General features: G+C 43.6%; 2 protein-coding genes across 2 annotated transcripts in view; both read left to right on the top strand.

The window, feature by feature from the left end:
* Positions 1–10,177, top strand: part of C1H3orf52 (chromosome 1 C3orf52 homolog) — a 45,806-nt gene extending 35,629 nt beyond the window's left edge. The window contains exon 8 of the mRNA XM_039539924.1: positions 10,126–10,177. Coding sequence (XP_039395858.1) covers positions 10,126–10,133 — 8 coding nt within the window. The 3' untranslated portion in view covers positions 10,134–10,177. The remainder of the gene's footprint in view (positions 1–10,125) is intronic.
* An 833-nt stretch (positions 10,178–11,010) lies between these two features.
* Positions 11,011–25,198, top strand: LOC120405935 (OX-2 membrane glycoprotein-like). Its single transcript, XM_039539890.1, has 5 exons — positions 11,011–12,393; positions 13,941–14,276; positions 22,564–22,869; positions 23,409–23,554; positions 24,868–25,198. The coding sequence occupies exons 1-5, from the start codon at positions 12,345–12,347 to the stop codon at positions 24,970–24,972; spliced, it is 942 nt and encodes a 313-aa protein (XP_039395824.1). The 5' UTR covers positions 11,011–12,344; the 3' UTR covers positions 24,973–25,198.
* The last annotated feature ends 1,713 nt before the right edge of the window (positions 25,199–26,911 follow it).

The raw sequence follows: 26,911 nt of genomic DNA, 5'->3' as shown, positions 1-26,911 counted from the left end.
TGGAGCAGGAGTGAGGGCCATGGGGAAGATGCAGGGCAAGGGCTGGAGCAGTACGCAGCTGCGCCGGGCACCAGGAAATGTGGTGCCCCAAATTTCCTGGTTCCCTACACAGCTGCGTACCTTGCGTATGGGTAGGGATGGTCCTGCTTGGTAGTGATGAGAGAGGTGGTCAAAAATGTTGCTGGATAGACTTTTGACAATTTCTGTGAGAATTTCAGTCTTGCTTAAAAAAAAATTTACATTTTCCACTGGGGAAAATTGAAATGTCTCTCTGGCTGCCTGCTTGGAAGGTTGTAGACAATTTCACTTTGCCACAGAAAGTGACAAAAGCTTTTCTTGAAGGATGCTAAGGGAGAGTGTTGGGGCACTCTGCTTCCCGCCCACTTCCCTCCCTCCTCCCCCCCCACACACCAGTTCTGAGGAAATGAGGCAGAACACAGAGGCCCTGGTTCTGGTGAGAGAGAGACATAGGACTTCTCCCAGAAATCAATTCCCTTTTTTCATGCAGTTCTAGCTGATGGTTCCCCACAGCATTTACTTTCTCCAGCCAGATACATGCAACCTGCGGGGATGACCTGTTCTCTTCTCCCCAAGATAGGTTGAAGTGGGTTGTCTTCCCCAGCTTCTCCCCTCTTGCGCTTTTTTTCCCCGTCTTGCCCTCGCTCTGTGAGCATACCTCCTGACACATGGAACTGTTAAGAAGAGAGGGGAGAAGGCACAAGCCATGGCTCCTTGTCTATGGTGGGCCTGACAAGAAGGAAACGGGCACTAATCCTGGCCCCCATGGTGGTAGTGTTGAATGGCCACAACAGAAGGAGCTGAGAGCCAATCATGCCTGCCAATCGCGGCAAGTGGGCGGAGAAAGAAATTAGGAGATGGCAGATTCCAACCACATTTCATGGTTGCTGAAACCTGGGGGCTTATCTCCAACCTGGTAGAAACTCCTTGTTAGAGTTAAGTCCCGAATCCCTGGAGATTTGCAGCAAGGACATACAGCTCTGGGCTGCTGCAGGTAATCTTTTCCAAGTTCTGACTAGTGAGAAAAAGCTCTAGAAAGTTGGAGGCGGCAGCAGGCATTTAAATCGAGGATGCGGGAGAAATGCAAAAGGTGCTATAAGGGCTGATTGTAGCCCTGAAATGGGAGGAGGCTGGAAGACACAAGTCAATGACAGCCCGGCCCTAGTGGGTGTAAAGGGAAGTGTACCATCCCTTTTGATATCGTTCTCAAGCACTGTATAAATCCAAGTGCTAATTATTATTAGTCCTAATTAATAGCATTACAACAGAGACCTGCATTTTTAGGCACCTAAACATCTTTGAAATCTTCCCCCAAAGCTGTTTTAAATTTGGTGTAAAGAAGCTGCTTGTAGGACTAGTTCGCTGTCCTACAAGCCTCCCAGAGACTGTTACAGATGCAGGAAGTGGCTGAGTCAAAAATAGAAATGTACAGCTTAAAAATCATGTTGATGAGGACAAAAGGCCAAATATGGGGTGAGGGGAGAATGAAAAGCGGAAAATAGGGTCAAGAAGCATAATAGTGGAGCGCTGAGGTGGGCCAGTGGATTAATAACAGGATGTGAAATCTTTCAGCTCTAGGTTACCATTTCCCTGCTTCTAGCATTTGTTGGTACCGAAGAGAATGTTACTCTGGTAACTTTAATATGGCTTGGGTGAAATGAGTTCCTGATCTCATTGTAGTTCTTAGCCGATGTACATCTCAAAAACCACCGCTACTGTTGGTACTGATTGGCACCCACTTCAGTCATCACAGCAGTGATGCCAAGGACTGAATGGTCTTTAAATAAATGCCCCTTTCATTCCTAAATGGAGGCTTCCTTGGTCAGGGTGGCAGCACATTGATGGGTAGGGTTGCAGCTGTGTGGGGCACTTAGCCTGCTGCTGCACGGTGCAGACCTACTGAACATAATTTTTTTAAAGGGCCTTGGTGTGTCAGCTGATCTTCTGGTTAATGATTAAAAGTTTCAGGATAGTGGAGTTCATTATGGAGTTACCCACCTAGCATTTTTCATTTTCTCTCTGAGATCAACTTTCCCAAGGTCCTGAAAATGTATTCTCTTTGCTCCTGGCCAGCACTTTGGAGCAGGAAACATAGAGGCAGCTCCACAGACTCCTTCCAGAAAATTACACGACGCTGAGTGAATGTTGGGACAGGACACAAAGGTATGTCTGCACAGCAACTAGGCGCCCATGGCTGGCCAGTGTTAACTGACTCGGGCATGGGCTGCTTCATTGCTGTGTAGGCTATAGGGCTTGGGCTGGAGCCCAGGCTCTAGGACCCTGCAGGGTCTATACAGCAATGAAACAGTCCCTCAGCTCAAGTCCACAAACCAGAGTTGGCTGGCACAGGCCAGCTGTGGGGTTTTCTTTGCTGTGTAGAAGAACACTAGGTGTTTAGTGGGGTCAGTATAGACTTGATGTACTGGAAGGAGTATCAGACCTTGCCAGGAGTGCATGACTGTTCATGTCCACAGGCTGACAACCTGTAAAGATACAGAAGCCCTAATCCTAATACAGTTATTGAGATAATTCTCTAGCCCAAATGGCAGCTATTTGTGCTTTCAGAACAGAGGAGCTTTAGTTCTACTTTGATTCCTTTTGATGACCATGAAATACATGCAGCCAGGCAACCTCCTGCCAAGTAGGATGAATTCCAGCAAAGCTCTAGATCTTTACCGTAATAAGGAGTATTAACATGCTTATTCAAGACTTGGGTAACCTGTGATCAGACCTTCTCATGGTTGCAAGTTGTCACTCTAGTCCCTTATGGTGATGAGGGAAGTTGTGATAGATCAAATAGATGTGGATTTGCCAGCATGCAGGAGGTTCAGACAGACTAAAATCATCAGAATCAGGATCCTTCCTGCCATGTGAAAACAACCTGACCAGCCTTGACAGTCAAGCTGAGTCAGGTCAGGTGGTAATAACGGCTGTTATAAATTGTGCTATGAAATCATTAAATACAATCTGTAATGGGCATCAGAGAGCACATAGATCGAATGTCCTTCCTATATTTCCTTCATCCAGCACTTCTGCACCAGAAGAAGAGACTGGTACAGATAAGGAAGCAGGCGTGAACTGAGATGCAGAGCTGCATTTGGGATTTAACCACTTCTCTGCTGGATCCTCTTCCTCACACCTCACATGGGACTGACTTAAATGGATAGATTCATTGGCTGTATCATTAGACAGTGCAAATGTCTGCATTGGCATTAGGTTTGCCCACATTTTTCTAATTGAATGCTGCTTGAAAGCATGTGTGTCAAATTTTTGAGGGCCTAAGGCCCATTTTCAAAAGTGATTTAGGCACTTATGCACCTAAGTAAGCATTGAAAGTCAGTAGGGCTTCAGTTTAAGTGCCTAGGTCATTTTTGAAAATGGTGCTTTTAGAAATTTTATCTTGTTTTTAATGCTGGAGTTAAACAGGTGTAGTAAGGTTATCGTTTCTTCCAGTCCTCTCATTAGTCAGAGTAGTAACCAAGTGCTTTGTCCAAAAGGTTGAATTTTAGTTTGTAGATTTTGATGGCAACAACAAAGGGGCTCGTTTGGCTTTCCTAAGACATAAGCTGATCCTGGGCCATCAGAGCATTCTCAGGTAATCTATTTTTGATCTACTAAAACCACAGGTAAAAAACCACCATGCAAAGCCTTTTTCCTTTTAAAAACTGCTTCTGTCAGTTCATGCCCACATATGCATCACAGACGAAACCACACATCTGCCCCCTACATCTTGTTTTCTGACAGCACCTGCCACCTTCTGTGCAGTGTATGAAAAGAAAGAACAAGAAGCCTGGCTAGAAAGATAATAGCCATTGTGGTAAATGGGAATGGCTTTGAGGAAGTTCATGTCTGAGAAACGACTTCTAACATTTAGAAAACTGGCATATCCCAGCCTGTGACCCTGGTAAATGGCTACGTTCAGGTAACGCAAATTGTGGACAGTGGCTAGCAAGGCCAGAATAGTGAAATGCAGTTTATTGCCAAGTACAATGGAAGTCCTAAACTGCCCCCAATCCAGTGTGGTTTGCAGACTGCAGTTCTCATAGGGCAAACCTCTCTTTGCTGAGTTAAAAATAATTACTTCCATAAAAAGATTCCACTGTCTCCAAAAGTTATAATCCCAGTGTATTTGGGTGACCGAATGCACCACTAGATTGACACCGTACACACCATTGTAATAATGTCTTTGAGGTATCATTTGAAAACTGATAACTCACTGGTCAATAACCTGATGAAATGTGTGTAGCAACATTATATGTAATGTTATGAATTCCCCCTAAGTAATGTTGGTAGCACATGTTCAAATCTATGAAGCCTCAATTAGGTAGGACTGGTCAAGCAGGTCTTAAACAAAGGAGTGTGTGTGTACCTCAATTTACGTACAAGTGGCAAAGAAGGTCCTTGAAACAGCAAGAGGGAGAGAAGGCAAAACTGCATTTTAGCAAACAGCATGAAACCTCGTTCATGATGAGACCCCCACCCCCCATCTCTCCATACTGGAAAGACCTTTAGCTAAGGGGTAACCCTCAGGAAAATGCATTTTAAAGGGTGACAGAACTATAAAAGTGAGGGGCAAAACCACCCCATGTTTCCACCTAAGAAGACAAAAGACACAAACTATGGACTTTGGGAGCAAATCCTGCCCTGAAACTTGCTCGGCAATGGAAAGAATGTTACCTTGAACCAAGTCTAGTTTGTGAAGTTTAGAAGGTGTTTCGTCTCTTGTGACCATTTCTGACTTTAACACTTGTACTCACTTAAAATCTATCTCTTTAAAATGAGCTTGTTTTATTCTTTAATTAAAGCGAATCCAGCGTTGTCTTTAAAGCAAATAGTGTGAGTAGCAGACTGTTGTATGTTGATCCCCTTAGAGGGGCAATGAACCTAATGTATCTGAACTGCCCTGGAGAGGGTCGGACATTGCAGAACACACATTCCGGGAGGAAAATCGGGACAGGGAGTGTGTTGGGGTCACCCTGCAAGTAGTAACCAAGGCTACTGGAAACCAGAATATGGCTGGTGTTTGGTAACTGGCTGCTGGGGTCAGAGTTGCTGAACCAGGGCTGTGGTTGTATATAGCATGTGGCCTGCATGCCGCTTGGCTGTCGGTGAGCGGCCCAGGTGGCAACTACTGCAGCAAAACATTGTGAGGCACTGCAGGTTGCAGGCAGGGTTGAAACAGTCCCTCGCTGGTCTGGATTGCACCCCGGAATGTCATAGGGTGACTATTTCTACTTTTATTGAATGGAATCTGTATCTCTATAGTACTGTGAGGAACAGCCTCTTGAGAGAGTTTTCTTGGTGGTACCATAGCTACAGATATACTATGGAACAGTGGCACATTGGGATGTGATAAACTCTAGAAATATCCCACGAGGTCATCTGCCAGAGCTAGAAGAGGAACATCTAAGACCCTCTCCCACCTCTTTGTGACACAGCTGAGAATTTTGGCTCTGAACCGGCATCAAACTTTTTAGAACCCATTACCCCCCATTCCTTCCTTGGCAGAACTGGCCCTGCAACTTGTTGGTGCTAGATGTACATCTACTAGGCATGCCCTATGAGAAACAAGGTGATTTTAAATAGACTACTTCTCTGACTTGATACACTCAGGGGATCCCAAGAATCTTAAACAGCCAGTGTAACATCTTTTCTTCTGTTTGCAGAGCTCACCCTTTAACTGTATAAGACACTGCCCTTAAAGAACACATGCTAGGGATAGGAGACAGGACTGAGACTCGAGATCTGGGTTTTCATAGATTTTTAAGGTTCGAAGGGACCATTGTGATCATCTAGTCTGACCTCTTTTCCTGGCTCTGCAACTGACCTGTGTGACCCCAGGCCAGTCACTTGAACTGTGCCTCATTTTCCCCATCTGTAAAATGAGGGTGATACTTACCAAGTCAGTGAAGTGCTTTGAGAGCTATGGATGAAGAGCTTTATATAAGAGCTAAATATTATAATGAGGTAATTTCCTGTCTTTAAAGATATTGAGTACAATTTTACTTGGCCTTGATTAGCAGATCACCTCAGTTAAGCAACAGATTTCTGATGGCCCCTTTAAGTGATCTACAGGTTCGGTCTTGGATACCATTCGTCCCTCTTAGATATTTTATGAAACGTAGGAACTATCAGCTTTAGCCCTTCTCCTCAGCCGCCTATGCCAATCTTTGAACATAAATGGATATTGAACCTACCTTATTTTTGGCAAGCAGTTCCCCATCCTTTCAAAGAATCTCAGCAGCTCTGGAAAGCAGGTAGTTTCTTCTTTTTGACTGTTTTAGTTGTATTTTCTACTTGGAGTTTTTGTAAATCAAAAACCTAACAGGCAGGTGGAATCGCTATCTGACACCATCTACATGTGCACCCAAATTCAACATACCAAATCTCCACTGCAGATAATCTCTCTGGACAAGTGGGGGTGTGGACAGGAAGACAGAAGGGGGGGATGACTGCTGTCACTTCCTGATATGCTGGAGTGAAAGAGAAGCCAGTTTGTTGCTCATGGCGTCTACCTCAAATGAGGAGAAGCTGAGTTGTTACTGGGATGTGAGAGTAAAACATCACTGCTGGGTTTCCTTACCAAACAGACAAAAACCACAGTCTCTGGTTACCCAGCTTTTCTTAGAAACAGAGCAACAAAATTAAAAAAAGAACAAAAAACCCCAACATCAATACTGAAGCTCTGATAGATTTCATTTTTGCTTTCTCTTTATGATTCCATTAGGACAGCAGCACAAAAACTCTCCTTGCTTTTCTTTGTCTGCTCAGAGCCAATGGAGTTAGAATGAGACCTCTGAAAAATGGAGGAACCTGAAACAAAATCTGTCAGAGGGGAGAATTCAGGGATCCAGTGCTTCTTAAATAAGCCGTTATAACATAGATATATTGATGAGTGGGTCGGGAGGATGCTGATAAGACACCAGTGGTGATGTTATAGGTATGAAGCACTGCAGCAAGGTCACCTGAAATGCGGGTCTAACTAGCAGGCAGTGGTTAACCAAAGAACTGACTTTGTCTAGAGATGATTTCACAGCACAACTGCAGGGTGCACGCTTGTGGCTTTACAGGTGGACATGTTGCGCTGTGAGAGATGTGGCAGCTAAGCAACTTCTCTCTTAGGGCTACACTTGCGGGTGTGCTGCGCTGGGAGTTGCAGCTGTCTTCGTACAGCTGTGTAGAAAGCGCTGGAGTGTGGCCACACTGACAGCTACCAGCACTGCAGTGTGGCCACATTTGCAGCATTTGCAGTGCTGTTGGGAGTGGTGCATTATGGGCAGCTATCCCAGCGTTCAAGTGGCTGCAATGTGCTTTTCAAAAGAGGGGGGGGTGGGGTGGAGTGTGACAGGGAGCGTGGGGGAGAGAGAGAGAGTGGATTTTTGGAGCCGACACTGTGTCAGCTCCCTGCCTTGCAAATTCTGACCATTTCCCGACCCCTCATTCACTCTTAAAAATGCAAACAGCCTGCAGACCAGATAAGCATCTGCTCCCATGGACTCCCTTTCCCCCCTTCCCCCGCACCATGCTGTTTCTCTCCTAAAGCAAACACTAGCTGTAGACATTCATCCCCCTGCCTGCCTCATTCACAGCAAACAGAAGCTGTGTTTGTTTTTTAGATAAGTAGCTCTGGGAGCCCCGAGTTCACAACAAAACAAAGAGAGGCATCATAACAAAACAAGGAGAGTTCTTTTAAAAGCATTATGGGAAAATTCTGGAGGCCAATTACAGCGCTTTTGGTGTCCACACTGGCAGAGCAGCGCTGCATCACCTGTATGTGCCTTGCAAGTGTGGACAGTGTGTAAGTTGCAGCGCTGTAAACCCACCACCAGCGCTGCAACTCTCCAGTGTAGCCGAGCCCTTAGTCTTTATTTACGTTACACTTGCTAACTGTGTGTTAACACCTGTTAATTAAGACTGTAAATTGTAGCCTACTGTGACAGAGGGTTGTCACAGTTCACGCCCCCCCAGCATGGCATGGTTCTACAGGCACCCACCCCTCCATTCCCTCCAGGTCCTTGCAATAAAACAATCCTTATTTGTAACAAAGCAATGAAAACCCAGTAATGCGTTACATAACTCTTTGCTTCATGAAACATGTCTATGATGTACGGGTACAAGAACTGAGCCTATAATGTATTTGAATGTGGCTATTTATTTGGAGAACAGATTGTGATTTTTTTCCTGAAGGTATTCGTTCTGCAATATTTTTCCCCAGTTTCATTCATGGCCTGGGGTGCTTAGATGGGATGGTTCGCATGAATCCCACGGCATTGTTACTGTTCCATGACTGGGTGAGAATAAGTCGGAAGTCGTCTGAGTTACTTTGAACTGGAGAGAGAATCTAGGTCATTATTAAAAGAATTAGAATGTTTAACTGCATATTAAATTAGGATAGCAATAAGAGTCAACATGTTGTTTCTCACATAGTGGCCCCTGTCAAACTCTTACAGCTTTGCCTTTGCCTAGTTATTACCACAGTATTTCAGTGTGTGGGAATATAGGCTTCTTTGTACCAGTATAAGGAACATAGTAAATCAGTGTTGTAGCTGGACTGTTTTTTTTTATTACAATATCTATCCTTTACCATGATGTTGAGTGGTTATTTTTATTCTCCCATAAAATTTTATTTACTCTGGGTGAATAAAATGTTGTGAGGCGCTGAAGGCGGAAGCTATGTATTTGGGTTGTTATTACTACTTCAAGCTAGGGGGTTCCAGCATCTCTGCTTCCTTCAAATAGCAATTCAAACTCTTAATGATGACCTCGGCAGAGTTTTAACACACAATAAAATGAAGTTCCTGTTTTGAACACTGGATGGTGCAGTTCAGCTGGAGAAGTGTCAGTTAAATATTATAATATTATAATTGTATAACACTACTAATCGAAGAAAGTGTGTTAGCTAAGCCTGAAATCAATCTGGGCTTTTCTTTCTACAGAGCTGTATCCCATTAGTGAAAAATGTAGGAGCTAAGGCCAGATCTGATGTAAGTGCATGCAGATTCTTTGACTTCAGTGGAGCTGTGCTGGCTTAACGCAGGTGTGAGAAATTCTGACGCCTTGAAAAATTACAAGTTTGATATTTTGTAAACTACAGAATTCACCTGTTCAGAACTACAAGTTTTTTCCTGTCACTTGGGATCAGTACCCAATGTTTCATTCTGCAGCTAAAGCTATCTGAATTCCTAGCATCTGTAAAATTGTCCTTGTGAGATTTCCAGCACAGTCTTTCTTAAATTTCAAGTACTTAGTATTTTTTGGTCGGGCCAGAAACACTGCACAGGGAGAACCGCTTCCTAGCAGGAATCAAGCAGCAGAGTGGGACACTGAAAATGATAAATGTAAAAAAAAAACCAAAACAAACAAAAAAAAAACCACACTGTTAGGATCTCTTTATTTAAAAAGAAAAAAAGAAGTATGAAGGCATGAAGTGATTCAGGTTTCATTTAAAGTGGCAATGAAATATTGAGAATATGGTTCCTTCTTAAATCTAGGCCAGATTACTTGAGCAGTGTGATATGTTTGTCTTACAAAGACACCCTAGAGAGCATATTTAGGTATTCATAAAACAAGCAGTCTATTCAAACCCACAATAAAAATGTTTTTTTTTTGTAATCATATAGTAATACTGATATGTAACCCTTTACATTCTTAGAGCATTAATGAATTAATCCTCAGAAAGAGAGCTGAGAGAACAATAGGAAAAGTTGTTTTTGTGAACCTTTTTGAGAATTTGGAATAATATTTTGATTCGGGACTGCTGTTTTTGTTTGCCTTTCACAAATATTTGTGCAACTCAAGGATTGTTTGAATATTCATACAAGGACCATAAATTTCAGGCCTGCATCTAAGATTTGCTTAATAAAAAAAACATTTTTTTGTGTGTGCCATAACACTTTATAAAAGGTCATCCAGTCAGGAAACCGAAACAACACTATGGGATTCAGGTAACCAATTGACGTTTAAGAAGCAAATTCTGAATAGAGAGTAACTGAGTGAACTCTCGCTTCAGGCTGTTTGTTTGCAATCTACAGGCTGAGATTTGCTGACTTAAGCTACTGAAGAATTTGCATTATCAACAAATTAATACAAATAATTATCTGTTTACAGACAATTGACAGTGAGAATAATGGACGAAACTAACCAAATGAAGAGAACTCTAAGATGTGGGTTTGTATTACTCTTGTTGCACAGATGAGGAAATTGAGGCACAGAGAGAATAAGAGACGTGTTTAACACTATCAGGAAAATCAGTGGCAGGCCTTGAATTAAAATTTGGGAGTACCTAGCTGCCAGCCATGTGGTCAGTCTACTAGACCATGCTGCCTCTCTAAGTTTTAACTATCTTTTATGTGTGTACTGAACCATTAAAAATTAGAATAAGAACTATGGCCAGAATTGTCAAAAGGGCTTGGTACCCACAATTATAGCCGTGTGAACCAAAAAATGAAACAAAAAATCATTTTGAGCAAAATAAAACATTTTATATGACTTGAAACTGATCATTTTGTTTGGCTTTTGAGTTTAATATTTTTACAAAATTGCAATAAAAATCCTGAACAAAAAGTGGCATTTTCTTTTTGAAAATGTGAAAATGAAACATTTTGATTTTTTTTCTGATTTTTTTATTTAATTTAATTTTATTTTTTAACCAAAATTAGTCAATCAATTTGACACAAATTTGCGAAATATTTTGGTTGACCCAAAACTGCATTTTTCAGCCAAGAAAATGTTTTGGACAAAAAATTTCACCCAGCTCTATCCACAATCTATATCACATTGTCAAGAGTTTGGCATCCATCACGTTATGTTGAAAGCTGTTGTATGAGCACTTAGGAAATTCTGGCCTTTTTCTTTAGGTGCCTGCATGGGAGCAGAGCTCTTTTGAAAATCTGACCCTGAGCTTTTCTGAAAGTCTAGTATTCTGTCTTCAGGACTTTTCAGAAAGTATTACACAGAGTTAAACTTCAGGGCTATTGTATATAAAACCCTGATAAATAGGTGCCCGTAGTTGACACAAAATGCAAAGAAGCAGTACCATACAATTTTGTAGTAAACAAATATAATGTACACAGAAAATGTTATAAACAGTATTTGGAATATTCCACCAGTGTTCAGTATTCACCAGTTCTCTTAGACAGTGTTGCCAACTCTCATGATGATTTTGAGTGACTGGATTTTGGCGGGGGCTAGAGCCCATCTGACAATGGCATGAGACACTCCAGACCCCAGGAGAATTTGAGTCATGCTGGGGAGGAAACCCCCTCTGAATGGCTGCCTGCCCTACTTTCCAGCTTTCTGGGCCAAAGCAACCAATCAGCAGCTACAGGCAGAGCTCTCTTTCTCTCCTCAGCAACCTGACACCATTCTCATGGGGCGAGGGGGAGCAGAACAGCTCCTCTGCCTCCCCCCATCCCCCATGAGCAACAGGGATGGGATGGCGCTTCCGCTCCTCCCACCTTGTAACACCCAGCCTTTAAAGGGGAGTGAGGGACCCTGCTGCATCACCCAGGCCTGGTAGGCTGCGGGTAGAGGGGTGAAGAGCCTAGGAGGAGCAGAGGTGAGGCTGGGGGACAAACCCGAACCAGTGACTGCAGAGACAGGATTGTTTGCTGGGCAGAAAATGGACAGATGTGGGGGTGAGAGCTTCTGCAGCGGGGGCCAAAATCACCTTAACCCAATAAGTACTTCCTGCAACACCCCTGCTATTCCCATTCACCTCAATCCTGATTTCCAACAAACCCTCTCTTTTGTCTTTTTAACTCTCGCTGTGCTCTGTCCATACATCTCCTTCAAGATTGACACTACACTCGGCTATTCCAGCCCATGTTTCTCCCCTGTAGACACTCATGTAGAATTATGGAGTGTTGGGACCGTGTTGGAGACCTTCAGAATAATATTCCTTCTTATCAACTGGCAGATTGAAAATTATCCCCCAACATGCATCTGCTCATGTGACATCTAACCTTTCCCTTTCCCAATATCCCATCTTTTGGTTCTCCTTTATTTGTAGCCAGATGAACACAGATACACAACTGCATTTACCTTTAAATTTCCATGAGTGCACATGAAAGATCATCCCTATTAGCTGCCAATACTTGTTTTTCTGAATGACACAGCAGCAGTAGTCATCAATATATCCAGTTTCAGTGGGAATTTCTCATAGCTCTCTGCAGAAGGCAATGTATTGGTATCACAGAGGGGCAGAGCCTAATTATATAACTTACAGTAGATGACGGTCTGGTACGTCCCTAAAGGGAGTATAAAAAAGGAAGTTCAGAACTGAATGCCTTCTGTTGTCTGCTCATCTGGTTGATCTCACAGCTGAGATGATATTCACATGCATTTTCTTCTCTTGGATCTGGGCAATGGCAGCAGGTAAATTTTCTATTCTTTGCCTAAAATTGTATGTGAAACTTTGTTGACCAAGCATCCTGCTAACCTGGTGATGTGCAGCTCTTATAAGATCTTTGCAGAAGCCCTTGCTCCTCATTTACCACCCCTTGATTAACACCATCAATGGTATAACACTTCTGGCCAGACACATCTGTATTGTGCTTGGTGACATGACCTTGATAGAAGCAGAAATGAGCTTGATAATGCTTCCTCTACTGCCACTGCATTATTCATGTTTCTAATTTATGGATAGTATCTTTAGTTTGATTTAAAAGGAGTGTATCCATTAGCTCGAGGCATGTGTACATATTTATTTACAAACTACAATAAAGCAAATGAGCCGCCTAAGCTGCGACTTGCTTTCAGCTTACGTTATGATAGAGATTTTTGGTTATGGAGTGTAAATGGATTCCTTCTGGTCAGGATGGGGTCATCTGTAATGCCTGACATACAGGCTACTCGATCCTTGCCATGCCACCCCCCTGTATGAAGGAAATATAGCCACATTGTATTGTGGGACAACCTTCTACCTCTTCAAGAACACTATATGTAGTTTCTCATGCTGAAGCCACAGTTAATGTATAAAACACTATTTTCAGTACTGTGCCTGTCATTGCTGGCATCTTTCTTCACATGTTGGTGTACGGTCCACATACTGATGTAAACCAACCAAGTAATGTTAACTTTGGCTGTGTGAGAAAATTGGTGTTGAGTGAAAGATTAAGACTGGAAATCTCTGACTTGTCGCCTTAATGGCATTTCATCCTGCTTCTATTCATTTAAAGAGAAGAAGGACAATAATTTTCATGGAGAGCTTCACTCCCATGATTCTCTGGCTTAGAGAGAGAGGTTTTCATGGGCATGTTCCCTTCTAGCTGATAAGTCACCAATATTGATTCTCAGAACATTTTATTCTATGAGCCCTCAGAAAGGGCTCTGCAAGTGGCTAGTGGTCCATGGACTGTGGTTGGAAAATAAGTTATAATTGAAGCATTCACTCTAAACTTCAGTCTGACTTGACCTAACCTTTCTGGTCTCTGATAGATGTGTATGTAGGGGATGTCAAAATGTGTGTTAAGGGCAAGGTGTGGAGCTTGGGCTTTATTAATTCCCTTCCAATTGGACAGATGTCCATAGGGTCCAGAAATCATTAATATAGTGGAACTGCTCATTAGCTTAAGAGTAAGTGTTGTATGAGTCTTTAGTACAGATCAAGCAGACAAATGTCCTCATCACAAATAACGTAATTGCTCTTGATCTGAACTGGCTTTCTTGCTGGAAACTTTAGCAGACAGGCCAAGGATTGAATGGGGTGGGAGAGTTGCTTTATGCACCATGGTGAAGTTTAATGTCCCAGTGTGATTCACAAGGACTCTCTTTATGGAAGGTCTGAAGGCAAAGCATGCTAAGTATTCTCACTCAGAAGTTGCAGAGGGGTGTTGCCTTGGTAAATAGTGGAATCTCTGTTTAGTATGTACCATGAGTGGATGAAAGGGAATCTCAAAATTATGTGTCCGGTCTGCCCACAGGCTCACTGCAGGTACTTCATAGGAAGGTCCAATCGTCCAAGACCGGAGAAAAGGTTACTTTACAATGCCAGCTTGTCATGGACCATGAAGTGCTGCAAGTCACCTGGCAGAAGGAAAGTGGAGAAGGCAAAGGCAACATAGCAACCTACAGCAGGATTAACGGCCACAGAATCCTGGGTAACTATAGCAGCCGTGTGAACTTCACCCAGAGCGAGCTGACGGTCTCTGCCATTACTGTTCATGCAGTCACCCTGCAGGACGAAGGCTGTTACAAATGTATCTTCAACACATTTCCCATGGGATCCATCACAGGCAGGACATGCCTCAAGGTTTACGGTAAGACCTCATCATCACAAAGCCGGGCTTTGACCTTTCAAAAACTCCAGACGTTCATTGTTTGTGATTGTCTTTAGTGGCAGCTGGTTAATCTCTTTCTTTCTCGGTGGGAAGGTGACCTAATTTTCCCTTCCTCATTGGTTTTTACCTCTGATAGGGAAGCAGTGGTGAGCAGAGCTGTGTGAATAATGGATTTTTTCAATTCACTGGCAATTAAAAAAAAAGAACAAAAAACCCCAAAACCAAAACAGTTCGAGTCAAACCAAAAATTATTTATTTATTTTAGCAAATTGTAAAGTAAAAACAGCAGTTCATTTGGGGTCAAACAAAAGGTTTAGTTTTGACAATATGTAAATGTTTTGTTTAAAATTTGACCATTTAAAAATGTGTTTGATTGCTTTTACTAAAACAAAAGGAAATTTTGACACAGTCATTTTGAACTGAAAAAAGCAGGATTTGTTTAAAAAATCAAAACAAAAGATTCAGATTTTTAAAGGTTTTTTTTTTTTTACTGAAACACTGGAAAACTGAAGGAAGAAAAAGTGTGGAGGAGTAGAAGGGGCTGGGAAGAAAGGCTTTCATCTTTCATGTGGGAAGGAAACAAGTGGACCCATGACTAATTCCTAAACCTAAGGAGACAAATTATGGGAAGAAATCAATTTTAATGTTTTAGGTAGTAGGGAGGGAGATGTGCTTTTAAAAATTACTGGATTGTTTGCAACAGGATACCATTAATTGTGCACAAATATCTTTTCTATTTATCCTGTAAACTCAGGAATGGAGGCCCTGCCCATCCAAGTCCTTTCTCTTACCATTCAAACTAGGGGAGATTTTCTCCAGTCTCCAGAGCACTCAACCCTATATTCTATGTTGTTCTGATCTGCCCATTAGCAAACTTCTCCTTTTGAAAAGTATTTATTTTCTGTTAATGCACGTGCTCTCGGGAGCATTTGTTTCTGTGGTTTAGGTCATAATGTATACAGTGAAACCTCACCATTGTTCACTTCTCTAATTGGCAAACATTAGTGTTTGCAGTTTATGAGCATTATCTGGTGGTTTTGTTCTACTTTTGAACAAAAATCTACTGGCTGAATGTTGTTGTTTGGTCTCATATGAGCAGGGGCCATTTCACCGCCCCAAGCACGGCGGCACACCATGGTGGGCTCTCTGCCAGTCGCCGGTCCCGCGGCTCTGGTGGACCTCCCGTAGATGTGCCTGTGGAGGGTCCGCTGGTCCTGCGGCACCGGTGGACCTCCCGCAGGCGTGCCTGCAGATGCTCCACCGAAGCCGCGGGACCAGCGGACCCTCTGAAGGCACGCCTGCAGGAGGGCCACCGGAGCCGCCTGCCGCCCTCCCGGCAACCAGCAGAGCGCCCCTCGCGGCATGCCCCCCCAAGCATGCGCTTGGCGTGCTGGGGCCTGGAGCCACCCCTGCATATGAGCAAGATGTCTTTGTTTTTAACATTATACTACTAATTTTACATAAATGGTGAAGGGTTGTTTTAAATAAATTAAACAATACTAGTTAAAATGGATAATGGTGGGTCCTGCCATATGAAATGAGACCAATAGCCCTTCCATGGTAACTGGTAGCAGATGCTTCAGAAGAAAGTATAAAATCCATATATGCAACAATTACATCATAATATGAGTTTGGGTTAGGAGAAACCTCCTCACAAACACTTAGTGATTGGTTTGTGAACCATGAGAGTTAATATCCCTTTAAAATCTTAATTTTATTATTGTGTAACTGAGAAAACTTTTATATCAGGAAGTGACCAGAGATCTCTTCGTTACGTGGGTGCCAAATGTTAATTATAGTTTGGTAATAATCACATGTCTCATTCTTACTGGAATCCTACGTTTCCTTTTCCCCACACTAACTAAAAGCTAAGGTTTTTGTACTGAGAACTTAGTCAGAGGATACATTCCGGCAAATGTGGGAAAGACACCAGGGCCAGCTCCAGGTTTTCTGCTGCCCCACGTGGCCAAAAAAAAAAAAAAAAAAAAAATCCGGGACAGCGCGATCGCACTGCTCCACTCTTTGGCGGCAGTTCGGCAGCGGGTCCTTCACTCCCTCTCTTCCTCTTCGGCGGCAGTTCGGCACTTCGAGGAAGAGAGGGACTTGCCGCCAAAGACCTGGACGTGCTGCCACAATAGTGGGCAGAGTTCTGCCCCTTTATACTGGTCGCCCCAAGCACCTGCTTCTTTAGCTGGTGCCTGGAGCGGCCCTGAGAGAGACAGTCTGAGGGCCAGAGGTCGCACTCAAGTACGGGAAAGGGGAATTTTGCTCCCATGTAAATCATGGCTTCAATGATGGAAATATAATAGGTGGAACTGCTGAATCAGATCCCAGATACATTAACTTGGCTCTTTGTTCTCCAGTGAATGGATTGAATTTTGTACGGTTTACTGCATGTGGGTCTTTCAGATGAAACTGTAAAAGCCCAGGTCTTGCCTGATCTACGTGGGTGTTAAGATCCCAAGGTGTTCTTGATAAGAGCAGGGATTTGTCCTGATACCGGTGGCCAAAATTCTCTCTCTCCTCACACTCCTGTATGTAAACCTTATGGTTACCATCACCTGCTACAGAGAGAGCTGCATTTCTGAGGAGCTTTTTGTATCCAATAGAGTTTATAAGCTACTTAGGGATCGAATCCTAGAATATCAGGGTTGGAAGGGACCTCAGGAGGTCATCTAGTCCAACCCCCTGCTCAAAGCAGGACCAATCCCCAGACAGATTTTTGTCCCAGATCCCTATAATGGTCCCCTCAAGGACTGAACTCCACCCCTGGGTTTAGCAGGCCAATGCTCAAACCACTGAGCTATCCCTCCCTGTAGGGTGAGATAACTTCTAATTTAAAAAAATAACAGTAGGGATTGTTTTATCCTGGTTGGTAGAACTTCACCCTCACATAGTAAATATTGTTCTACATCACTCACTTGCCCACCCTGTGAAGGAAGAGGGGTTTGAGGCTAAACCAGCCGGTGACTGTATTAAAAAAGATGTTGGAAAAGACTCTAGTTATGTTCATAGGGCCACTGATCTAGGGCTGGCAAATACTGGCTATTGTCCAGACAGTTTACAAGAACACTTAATAATTCCAGACAGGAACAGGCCAGGGAATGGTTTGTTTTAAATGTTTAAACTTTCTAGGTGCTCAAATAGGACTGTAAGACATCTCCTTATCAGCGATGTTAGTTATTGATGGATCATACACACAAGAATCTTATCACTGTTTAATACATAAGGCAAACATACATTTTCTGAAATATATAAAATAAGATTTAGGATATGATCTGGAATCCATCCAAGTGCTAAGATCTTTTCCCCTTGATTCACATCCAGTTTTATCCTCAAAAAATATTTTGCACTCTGTCCAAATCGTTTAGTCTGTGCTGAGTGTCCCCAGCACAGGCACCTCATTTTGCTTAATTCATTTGCCTCTGTCTCAAAGCTACTTAAAGCCCTGATTTACGTATTTATTTTCATTGCTATTAATTGGGGGTTAACATGTTCAAAAAGGTGTGTGTGTGTGTTGGGGGGCAGAGTATTCCTACTCCATATGAGAATGGACCCAAAGGCTTTCTGAAACCCTCAGTCACTCACAGCAAGGTGCAAATCAATTTATGGAGATCCCAGCTTGAACTGAAATTGTCAGTTTACTTGCCCTGGAGGGGTTGGTGGGGATTACAAGGGAGTTTACCTTCTAGTGATTACCTCTATATTTCATATATGCGTTATTTCCCGTGTTGCCACCGTAATTTCTTTCTACCTGTTTAAGGGAAGTGAAGTCAAATCAGTGGTGTATACCATACATGCAGGAAGCATAGATACAGGGGAATGGATAGGTTTTCAGGTGGGAATTTCAAAGCTGCCTTGCTAAAACAGGAGGAAAAACCTTGTGGAAAACGTAGTGTGTAGGAGACACTTCCTTAGTTTAAAAAACCTCCGAGCATCCCCTCCAACATGGTTTTTTATTATATGATCTCCTTCAGAATTAAAGATCTACAAAATAGTACTAAAGAAGAGTAAATAGCAGTTGCTGAAGATTAAATCTGAGGGAGAGAAACAATTGTTAACTAGTGGCTAGTTTAGGGAGAATCAAGATTGGCCAGTTTACAGAATCCTTTAGGAATTTGTTCACATGTATCTAGATATGTTATAAATAGCTTACACATAAATGAAGATCTCAAAGCATGGCAGATAAGTACTATCCCTATTTCATAGATGGAGAAAGTGAGGCACAAAGAAATTGAATTACTTGCTAAAGGCCATGCAGTGAGTCAATGGCAGAGGCACTCCCAATTCCTGTCTACAGCCACTAGATACAATTGTAAGCCCTTAAATAAGACCCGGTCCTGCTCTCATTTGAAGTTAGTTGCAAAACTTCCACTGACTTCAGTGGGATCAGGGACAAGCCCTTAGAGTAGATCATATTCTTTATATCTGAGTGTCCTTTTTATTATTTAATAACAGACAAAAAAATTAAAAAGAAGCAAAGTTATCAAGTGTTAGTAAAGATGAATGAAACATTTTTCATCCTCTGTATATTGGAGTTGGAGAGCTAATTAGGCAGAGAATTGGTGAGATCACCTGTATACATCTTCTGTGATGATCACTCTTCGGTCTAATATGGGTAGGCAGAGGACGGTCTAGTCAGAATTGGAAGGAAATGAGATTTGGGACAATAGTTCTATTCCATGCTGCCATTGACTCGTATCTGTGGTGGCGAGTCTCCAAGCCTGGCTCTACAGACTCACGTTCACGCTATGGCACTAAAACTGGCTGTGTAGACTTCTCTTCCCCTTCCTGGGGTGCCACAGCTCGAGCTCCGGCCTGAGCTGTAATGCCTAGGCAGCTATTTGTAGCGCTGTAACGTGAGTCTGAGTCCACAGCCTGAGGCTCTGAAACTTGCTGCCACCTTATTTTGCTGCTGTGTAGATGTATGTGACTTTAGGCAAGCTCTGATACCTCTGTGCCTCAGTGACTGCTCTGTGAGCTGAAGACAGTCACACCTACCTGACTTGGTAAAATGATTTGAAATGGGAGGTGCCATATAAGTGCTGTGTACTATTATACATTCTTGTAAATGAGTCTTTGCTGATGCTCCACTAAAGCCCTCCCAGTGGAACGTTGCAGGAAACATTGGCCCATGTGATCTGTGTAGGTTTTGCTTCGCTGTTTCTGGATGTCACAATCCAGTATTTGAAGCCAATGCAGTGGGCGGAGGTAGTCAAAAGCTGTTATTTTTATGTACCCTGTGAAAAAAAGAAGAAGTTCAAAGAGTTATTTGTGAACCGAAACAGAATGCTCTTTGTGAGACTGAGCCCTTCGATTTCCAGACTTACATGGGAGACTTTGAGAAGTTCCAGTTGAAATCCCCATTGGCTCTGACACTGCAGTTTTAAGAAAAACGCTATTGTAATTTATCAGCACTATCAGTTGGGTAATGTGACAGTCCCTCTCTTGATCAGTGATGCAGGGAAGTGAGAAGCTGATGGTGAAGTCTCATGAGCAAGCACAACCACAGTAAACAAATTAAGTACGACTTGGAAAAACTACTCATGCCATAGAATCTAATGTACGTGAAATTTCACTGGAGGGATAGAGACATAAGAGGAAAAAATAGGATCAGCTTAGTGTTCCCCTCCAGAATGTCTCTGTCTCCGAGTATGGAGTGGCTGTAGGGTAACTAGATGTCCTGATTTTATAGGGACAGTCCTGATTTTTGGGTCCTTTTCTTATATAGGCTCCAATTACCCCCCACCCCCTGTCCCGATTTTTCACACTTGCTGTCTGGTCACCCTAAGCGGATGTAGCCTCTCCATTATTAAGGTTGCCACATGATGTCCTAATTTTGCCCTCCTATCACTATGGCTTGGAAAATTCATCCAGTCTTGTCAGGTGCATATTGAATGGTACGGGTATCTGCAGGAGCCACTATAAACTTGGCTGATCCCACACTTTCCTTTAAGTTAGTTTCTTGTCTGATCCATGGATATGATTTTTTAAGAATAATATAGTCATTTACCTGTGCAAGAGGAAGCAATGGTTTATAAAGCACTCATAAACCTGGGAATTTCCAAAAATAAAAATGTTTGTTTAAAAATGGGTACAGTTGCTAATGATGACAATGAAGTTATCGATCACATCACTCACAAGCACAGCCCTTCGAAGTTAGATAATGAATAGTTCATCACAGCATAAAAGTTGCATTGCCCACATAATATACTCATTCATCACAGCAAAACTCTTAGCTCTGACTCAAATTAAATTAGAGCTGCTGCGGCTGCAATTACATAATCCTCTGGTCAAGATTTTCAAAAATAGGTGGCTACATTTGGGCTCTTAATCCCATATTTAGGCTCTAACCCCGCACAGATGCATCACTTACATGAGTGGTCATACTGAACGTCGTGGAACTATTCACATGCGTGAAGTTACGTGCCCGCATAAGTCTTGGCAGGACGGGGGAATCGGAATAAGTGAATTGGTTTTCACAAGTGCTGAGCACCCATCAGCTCCTGTTGAAGTTAATGGGAGGTGCTGCATGCTCACTCAGCACTGGTGAAAACCAAGCCACTTAGGTTTCTAAATCCATATTTAGCCACCTAACTTCAGGAACCCATTTTTTGTAAATCTTGTCCTTAATAATAATAATCTCTAAATATAAACACACCCTAAATGTCATGTAAAAGAAATGAGAGAAAAAATGTATACGTGCACATTGACATACACTGATCAGCTGCAGGTACACGACCACATAAATATGCAGTAAATGTAATCATACATTGCTTGGAAGTTATCTGTGTGGGGAAGCTTGCACTACTTCTGTATAAAGAGAGAACTTCAGTTGCAGGGCTGAGTGCCACAGAATCTTTCATCTAGCAGTAATTCCCCTTAAAAAAATTAAACATAAAAGAAATAGAAATCTGGCTGAGTGGAGCTGATCACTAATTTTAGAGCTACATTTGATTTCTTACTTCCCATGGACAGCACCTGCTGCTTTTTACCAACTCTTTAGCACTATTGTTGAAATCTGATAATGATGTTATTGGGACTTGGTCTGTGACACCCACATTTCTACTCCCCCTGCCTCTGATTTGGCTGCTTTCTTCTGTGATGAATATGGGAATTTTGCTAATATTTTTATTATTCCTATGCATGCTTCAGCTTGTTTGAATTGCTATCTACCGGGCACAAAGAGTTTAAACAGCTGCTTTTGAGGCAGAGCAGAAGATGTGAGGTGTTGGGTCACCTAACTGTCTGGGGTGGTCTGAATGGGTCATTAAAGGACAGGCTGAAACCAGCGCATATTAGCTGAGGATCCAGGAAAAAGTGTGGCTAGATAGAAGCTCTTACCTGTGAGACAGACAGACAGACTGAGAGAGACAGAGCCCGAGCCTGTCTTCTACAGCAGCTTGGCTGGTTAGAGCCCTGACACTGGCCAGTCTGAACTCTGTCTTGACCTGGTAACTCTGTGTTCCAGTTGGCTAACAAACCCTACTCTGTTTTGGAAAGGCTGCCTGAGATCACTGCAAATACAAGCTGAGGTGCATTGATCCCAGACGAGGGCAAAAAGACTCCTCTTCAGAGACTATCTCAATTGGACTTGCGAAGCAGAGCTCACGGTGTGAAACAGGCGTGCTGGAGCCCAGAGGCTCAGGCTATGTCTACACTAGAAACAACACAGTGGCACAGCTGGAGCAATGCAGCTATAGAGCTATAGTGTACACACAATACAGTGACGGAAAGGGTTTTTCCTTCCCTGTAGTAAATCCGCCACTCTGAAAGGCTGTCTACACTGAGGCTTAGCTTAGTTTAACTATGTCTCTCGGAGGTGTGAATTTTTCACACACTGGAGCAATGGAGTTGGACTGACCTAACTTTCCTTGTGTGGACCAACCCTCAGTCTTGGAGCCATTGGGGCTGTGTGGGATACCCTTAAGGAAGAGTGGGATCTCCCAGGGAGTCTGGTGCACTGAAGGGGTTTCTCTAAGGGATTGTTTAAAAGCTATGGCATAGCGCAGACCCTGTGCCTTCATGGCTACTTCATTTTGGCATCGTTGTCTGACATTTTGAAAGTCCATGTGTCCCATGCTGGGCCCTGTCAGGTTGAGACGATAGACAGCACTGAGCAGTAAAACTGAATGCCGTGCTTGTTCTCTTCAGTCAACAGCAGACACAGGCACCAAGTTCCTCTTTGCCCGAGCGTGCTCACTAAGCTACCATAGCGAGGGAGCTGCAAGTGTTAATAATGGGTTTTCCTTCTTGTGCTTAACAGCAATATCCGAGCCCAGCCTGGAGGCCAAGCTTGTGTCCAGTCCAGAAAATGGTGAGGAGAAGGTGCTGGAAATAAGCTGCTCAGTAACAGGGAAACCAGCTCCAGTGATCAGCTGGAACCTGTCCCATCACCTTCAGAAGGAGCCAGGACAGTATCTCATCAATCACTCAGACCAGACTGTGACTGTTATCAGCAATTTCACACATGTCCCCTCCAGGATTCACTGGGAGAACCCAGCTGGCTGTGTGATCCAGCATCCGCTCCTAAACGTGACGCTGACTCTGTCCAAGGATGGGCAGGTCCAAGGTGAGTGTGAGCTTGGTGTGGGGAAGAGGAAAAAGGAAGCTGTGTCCTCTGATACAGGAGGGAGAAGCGAAAGAGGCAGTTCAAAGGAGGGGAGCCCAGGGCAGAGGAAAGGGAGGTGCCCCCAGAAAAGCTGGAAGAGAATGATGGCACTCTTGGTGCAGGATGGAGAGAGGACAAGGACCTTTGCAGCAGCTGAGAGAAGTGGGGAGGTGGGTCTGGTAAACCTGGGAGAAAGAGAGAAGAGTGACTGGTGCTGACGCTCACCTAACACCAGGCCACAGAAATAAAATGGCCCCCACAAAAACCTTGAGCACAAACTGTTGTGTATATAAACAGTGCATGAGGCCCTGGTGAAAGGAATTTTGTTTGGAAGTGCCCCTCGTATAGGCCGCTGCATGTGGCCCCTCTCCCTTCTCTGTCAGACCCCTGTACCCGTAGCCTTTCCTTTTCCTTCTTTCCCTTGGAGACTGGTGAAGGAGTGTCTGACAGATAGTTATTCAGTGGCAACCCATGTTAAAGGCTTGTTGATTTCCCTACAGGCCAATCAGCAACAGTGGACACTGTAACAATCTACGTCTTGTTTGCTTTGATTCCCTTGGGGCTCTTGTGCATCTGCTTCTGCATCTTGTTCATCTGCTGGAAGCGACACCACCAAATGGATAGAAACAAAGCTGACCTATGTTGGGTGAGTCTTCCCAAAATACCTCTCCAGGGGCTAGTCTGTGCTCGTAAATACATCCATGGCTGCTACACACTGGACCCAGACTTTAAACATTGGGCTTGTTAACAGTTATCAAACTGGCCTCTTAGTGTTTTGTGATTCCTGTTTTAATCTTGTTTGAGAATATGACAATGCTGCTGTAACACAGTCAAACTCAGGCTTCATTCTTCGAAGGCACAGGGTTCTTCTGATCCTGATAGTACAGGCACTTGTAGTACAGAGCAGAGAGAGATTCGTGGGTCTGTAGGGAACAGGGCTTAAACTAAAATGGCTCAAAAACAGTTTAACATGGCTGAACAACTTGATTGAATAGCCTAATAACAGTAAGCCACGTGGCTTAAGCCTCTCTGCTCCTTTACAGGGCTCTGTGTCCAGGGCTTGGCCTAACATACAGTAAAACAACAAACTGAAACTGTGTTTCTGTGACCACATATTCCTAATACTTTGAACCATTTTATATTCAGGCAATAAATGTTTTAGAACTCTTGAAACCATAAACTTACCGCACCCACCTGTAATGCAGAGCAGAAGGTGACTCAGAGATCTGCAGGAAATAGGGGTCAGATTAAAATAGCTGCCCCTGTACCGGAGCCAGGGTAGGCAATACCTAGAAATTACCCCATCTCTTTGTGTGCGTGTGGCAGAGGGAGGTGTGGGGAGGGAGGTCCAAAAATTCAACCACTGTGCAAATTTCACGATCAGTGGAAAATCATAGCACTTCCTTTTGTGCATGCCTTACACTGCTACTTAGTTCTTGCCTATTACCATTCGTTTTTATATCTAAGCATTTTGAAAAGAGGGATGAATATCATTAACTCCATTTTCAGGTAGGGAAATTGAGACACGGAAAAAGTTAAGTGACTTTCCAGAGATCTGACACTGTCCGTTTCCACCCGTCTATGATGCCTATCTTGGTGGAAGTAGTGTTTTGAGAAACAAAAATGGAAATGGTTTAGTTTGATTTACAGCATGGTCCTTAAACAGTTTTCAGTACAAGATCAGGGGAACCACTGCGGGAAAATACTTTTAGCAACAGCTCAACACTGTAGGGAAAGCAGCACTGTGCAGAGGGGCTAAGATTAAAGATCATTTGTGGAGGCTGCAGTGCTCTAATCTCTGGAGTCCCATTGGTGGAGCCATGCAAGAGAACCTTGTCCTCCGTCTCTGGTACAGGCAGAAGCAGTCCATCAGCATACAAGGCACACAGCCTTGTGCCTTACTCCAGCGCTAAAATCATTCACATTTTTAAAAAAAGCCATTTGTTTCTCTTCTGCCAGGTTCTTCCCATATGCACCAAGGACATGAGGCATGGACAGGGCACAAAAAATGATAAACAAGGCCCTGACAAGCTTCCTCCCTTAAAAGCCCTCTTGGACAGATGAACGCCTGGTATTGGAAGAACTTTGCCTAACAATGGTGAAATGAAAACAGTGCTGGATTTGGATGCGTGAAACTGATGTCTAGCTGTACTTGTAACATCTCAGACTGAATCACATTACGTGCAACTTGCCATGTTTTATACAAAAAAAAAAAAACCCCACAAAATATTTTGTAATATCTATTTATGTTTGAATAAATGAGCCAATAAGGGTAGTTGTATATAGAATGCAGTAGGTATTTATGTGAGATTGTTAAATTATAGTTTTGTAGCTCTGCACAATAAAATGCAATTTTGTATTTTCTGACATCTTTGTATTATGGGTATTTTTTTTGTTGCTTCTAATGCCACAAGCCCCAAGGCTGTTTCTTTGAGGCGTGGGGGGCGGTGCTGGATTTTATGATGCTGGGAGTCTTGAATTATCTGCAAGAGAGAATAGATAAAGCATGAATTAACTTTGCAGTGGGCTCTCCTCTGAGAGGTGCTGCAAATACAGTGATAGAGAAAGAACACTGAGAGGAGCCGGCAAAGCAGCAGCCACTAGTAACCCCCATAATAAGCTTCTGTAAGACATGGGGACTTGAACCTAAAGAGATAAACCCAGAGGCTGCAGCAGGGCCAGTAGCCACCTTGAGGGACTGGCACCAGGAGCAGGCCTTAAGCCATGAACCGTCCATCACGGGAAATCTGTTAACCGGCACTAACAGGATCTTGGGGCTTATCCTTCTCTCATCCCTTCTCCATTCCCTGCAACTAACTTCCCTTCTTTTTGCAGTGTTCTGCTCTGACCACAGTTGGTTTCTCCACGTGCCCTGACTCCCTCGCATCACAGTTGCAGGAAGGAGTTTGGAGTAGGGCACTGAGGATTGGCGATAAAGGGATACTTAGCCCAGCAGGGAGAGGAGGCCATTCACCCAGTGTTCACTATGGGGACAGAACAACGTGGGTGGGCACTGGAGCGTTGAGAAGGAACAAAGCTATGGCTGGGCCTATTTTTCCCCATAGAGTCATACATTCTAGGACTGGAAGGGACCTCGAGAGGTGGAATCCAGTCCCCTGCCCTCATGGCAGGTCCAAATACTGTCTAGACCATCCCTGGTAGACATTTATCTTGAAGCAAGCGAACACGGGAAAAGAAAGGGCTGGTGCTTGACACTAGCCAGCATGTCAGCAGAACAAGTCTGGACAGAGGAGGGAAGTCAAGACAGGAGAGGATGTAAAGAGAGTACCCTGGGCAGCAGCGGCAGGGGCTGTGTGGTGGTGGTGGTGGGGGTTTATGAATGGGGGAGGGAGAGGAAGGGGGAGATCAGGAGGCAGAGGCTGAAGGGTGTCTGTTATGGTTGTTGTGGGTTGGAGAAGGGAAAAGTTTAGAGAGCATCTGTGTGTGGAGGAGGGGCTGAGATCCCCTTCTGGGCATGGAGGGTTCTGAACAAGGGGAGTAGGGTCAGTATGGGGCAGCAGGTTTCTGGGAGGCAGATGGAAAGGGGGAAATGGAAAAGCTGGGGCTGAGAGGGAAGATTGCTAAGTTGAGGGGGGACAGGGAGGTTGGGTCTCCAGGAACTTCGTGAACAGTGAGCACATCTTCTGAGCAAAGGAGAAGAAACCTGTCAGTTGGGTCTATGGAGCAAGTGTTTCTACAGCTGCCAGAATGGTGTTTAAAGTTGCAAAGGGGATCATGAGAGGCTGGGATGGCAGGTGTCCAAGAGGCAATTGCTCCATTTTGAGGGAGATCGACACTATAAACAAAGTTGAGACCCCCTGGAGTAGCACATTTGGTGGCACTTAGCCCAATCTGACGCAATCTTTTGTTTACAATCTTGTGACACTCTTTGGGAGATGATGTGCCGGGCTGAGGGTTGGAAGAGAAGGTTCTGGATAAGGCCATGTCGAGCTGGGTTTGGACGGGTTGTTGGATGGGTGGGAGGGGCTAAGTGCAATGCTGT

Source organism: Mauremys reevesii, linkage group 1 (genome assembly GCF_016161935.1).
Source record: "Mauremys reevesii isolate NIE-2019 linkage group 1, ASM1616193v1, whole genome shotgun sequence".
NCBI lineage: Eukaryota > Metazoa > Chordata > Testudines > Geoemydidae > Mauremys > Mauremys reevesii.
This window is presented reverse-complemented; position numbering and strand designations above follow the sequence as displayed.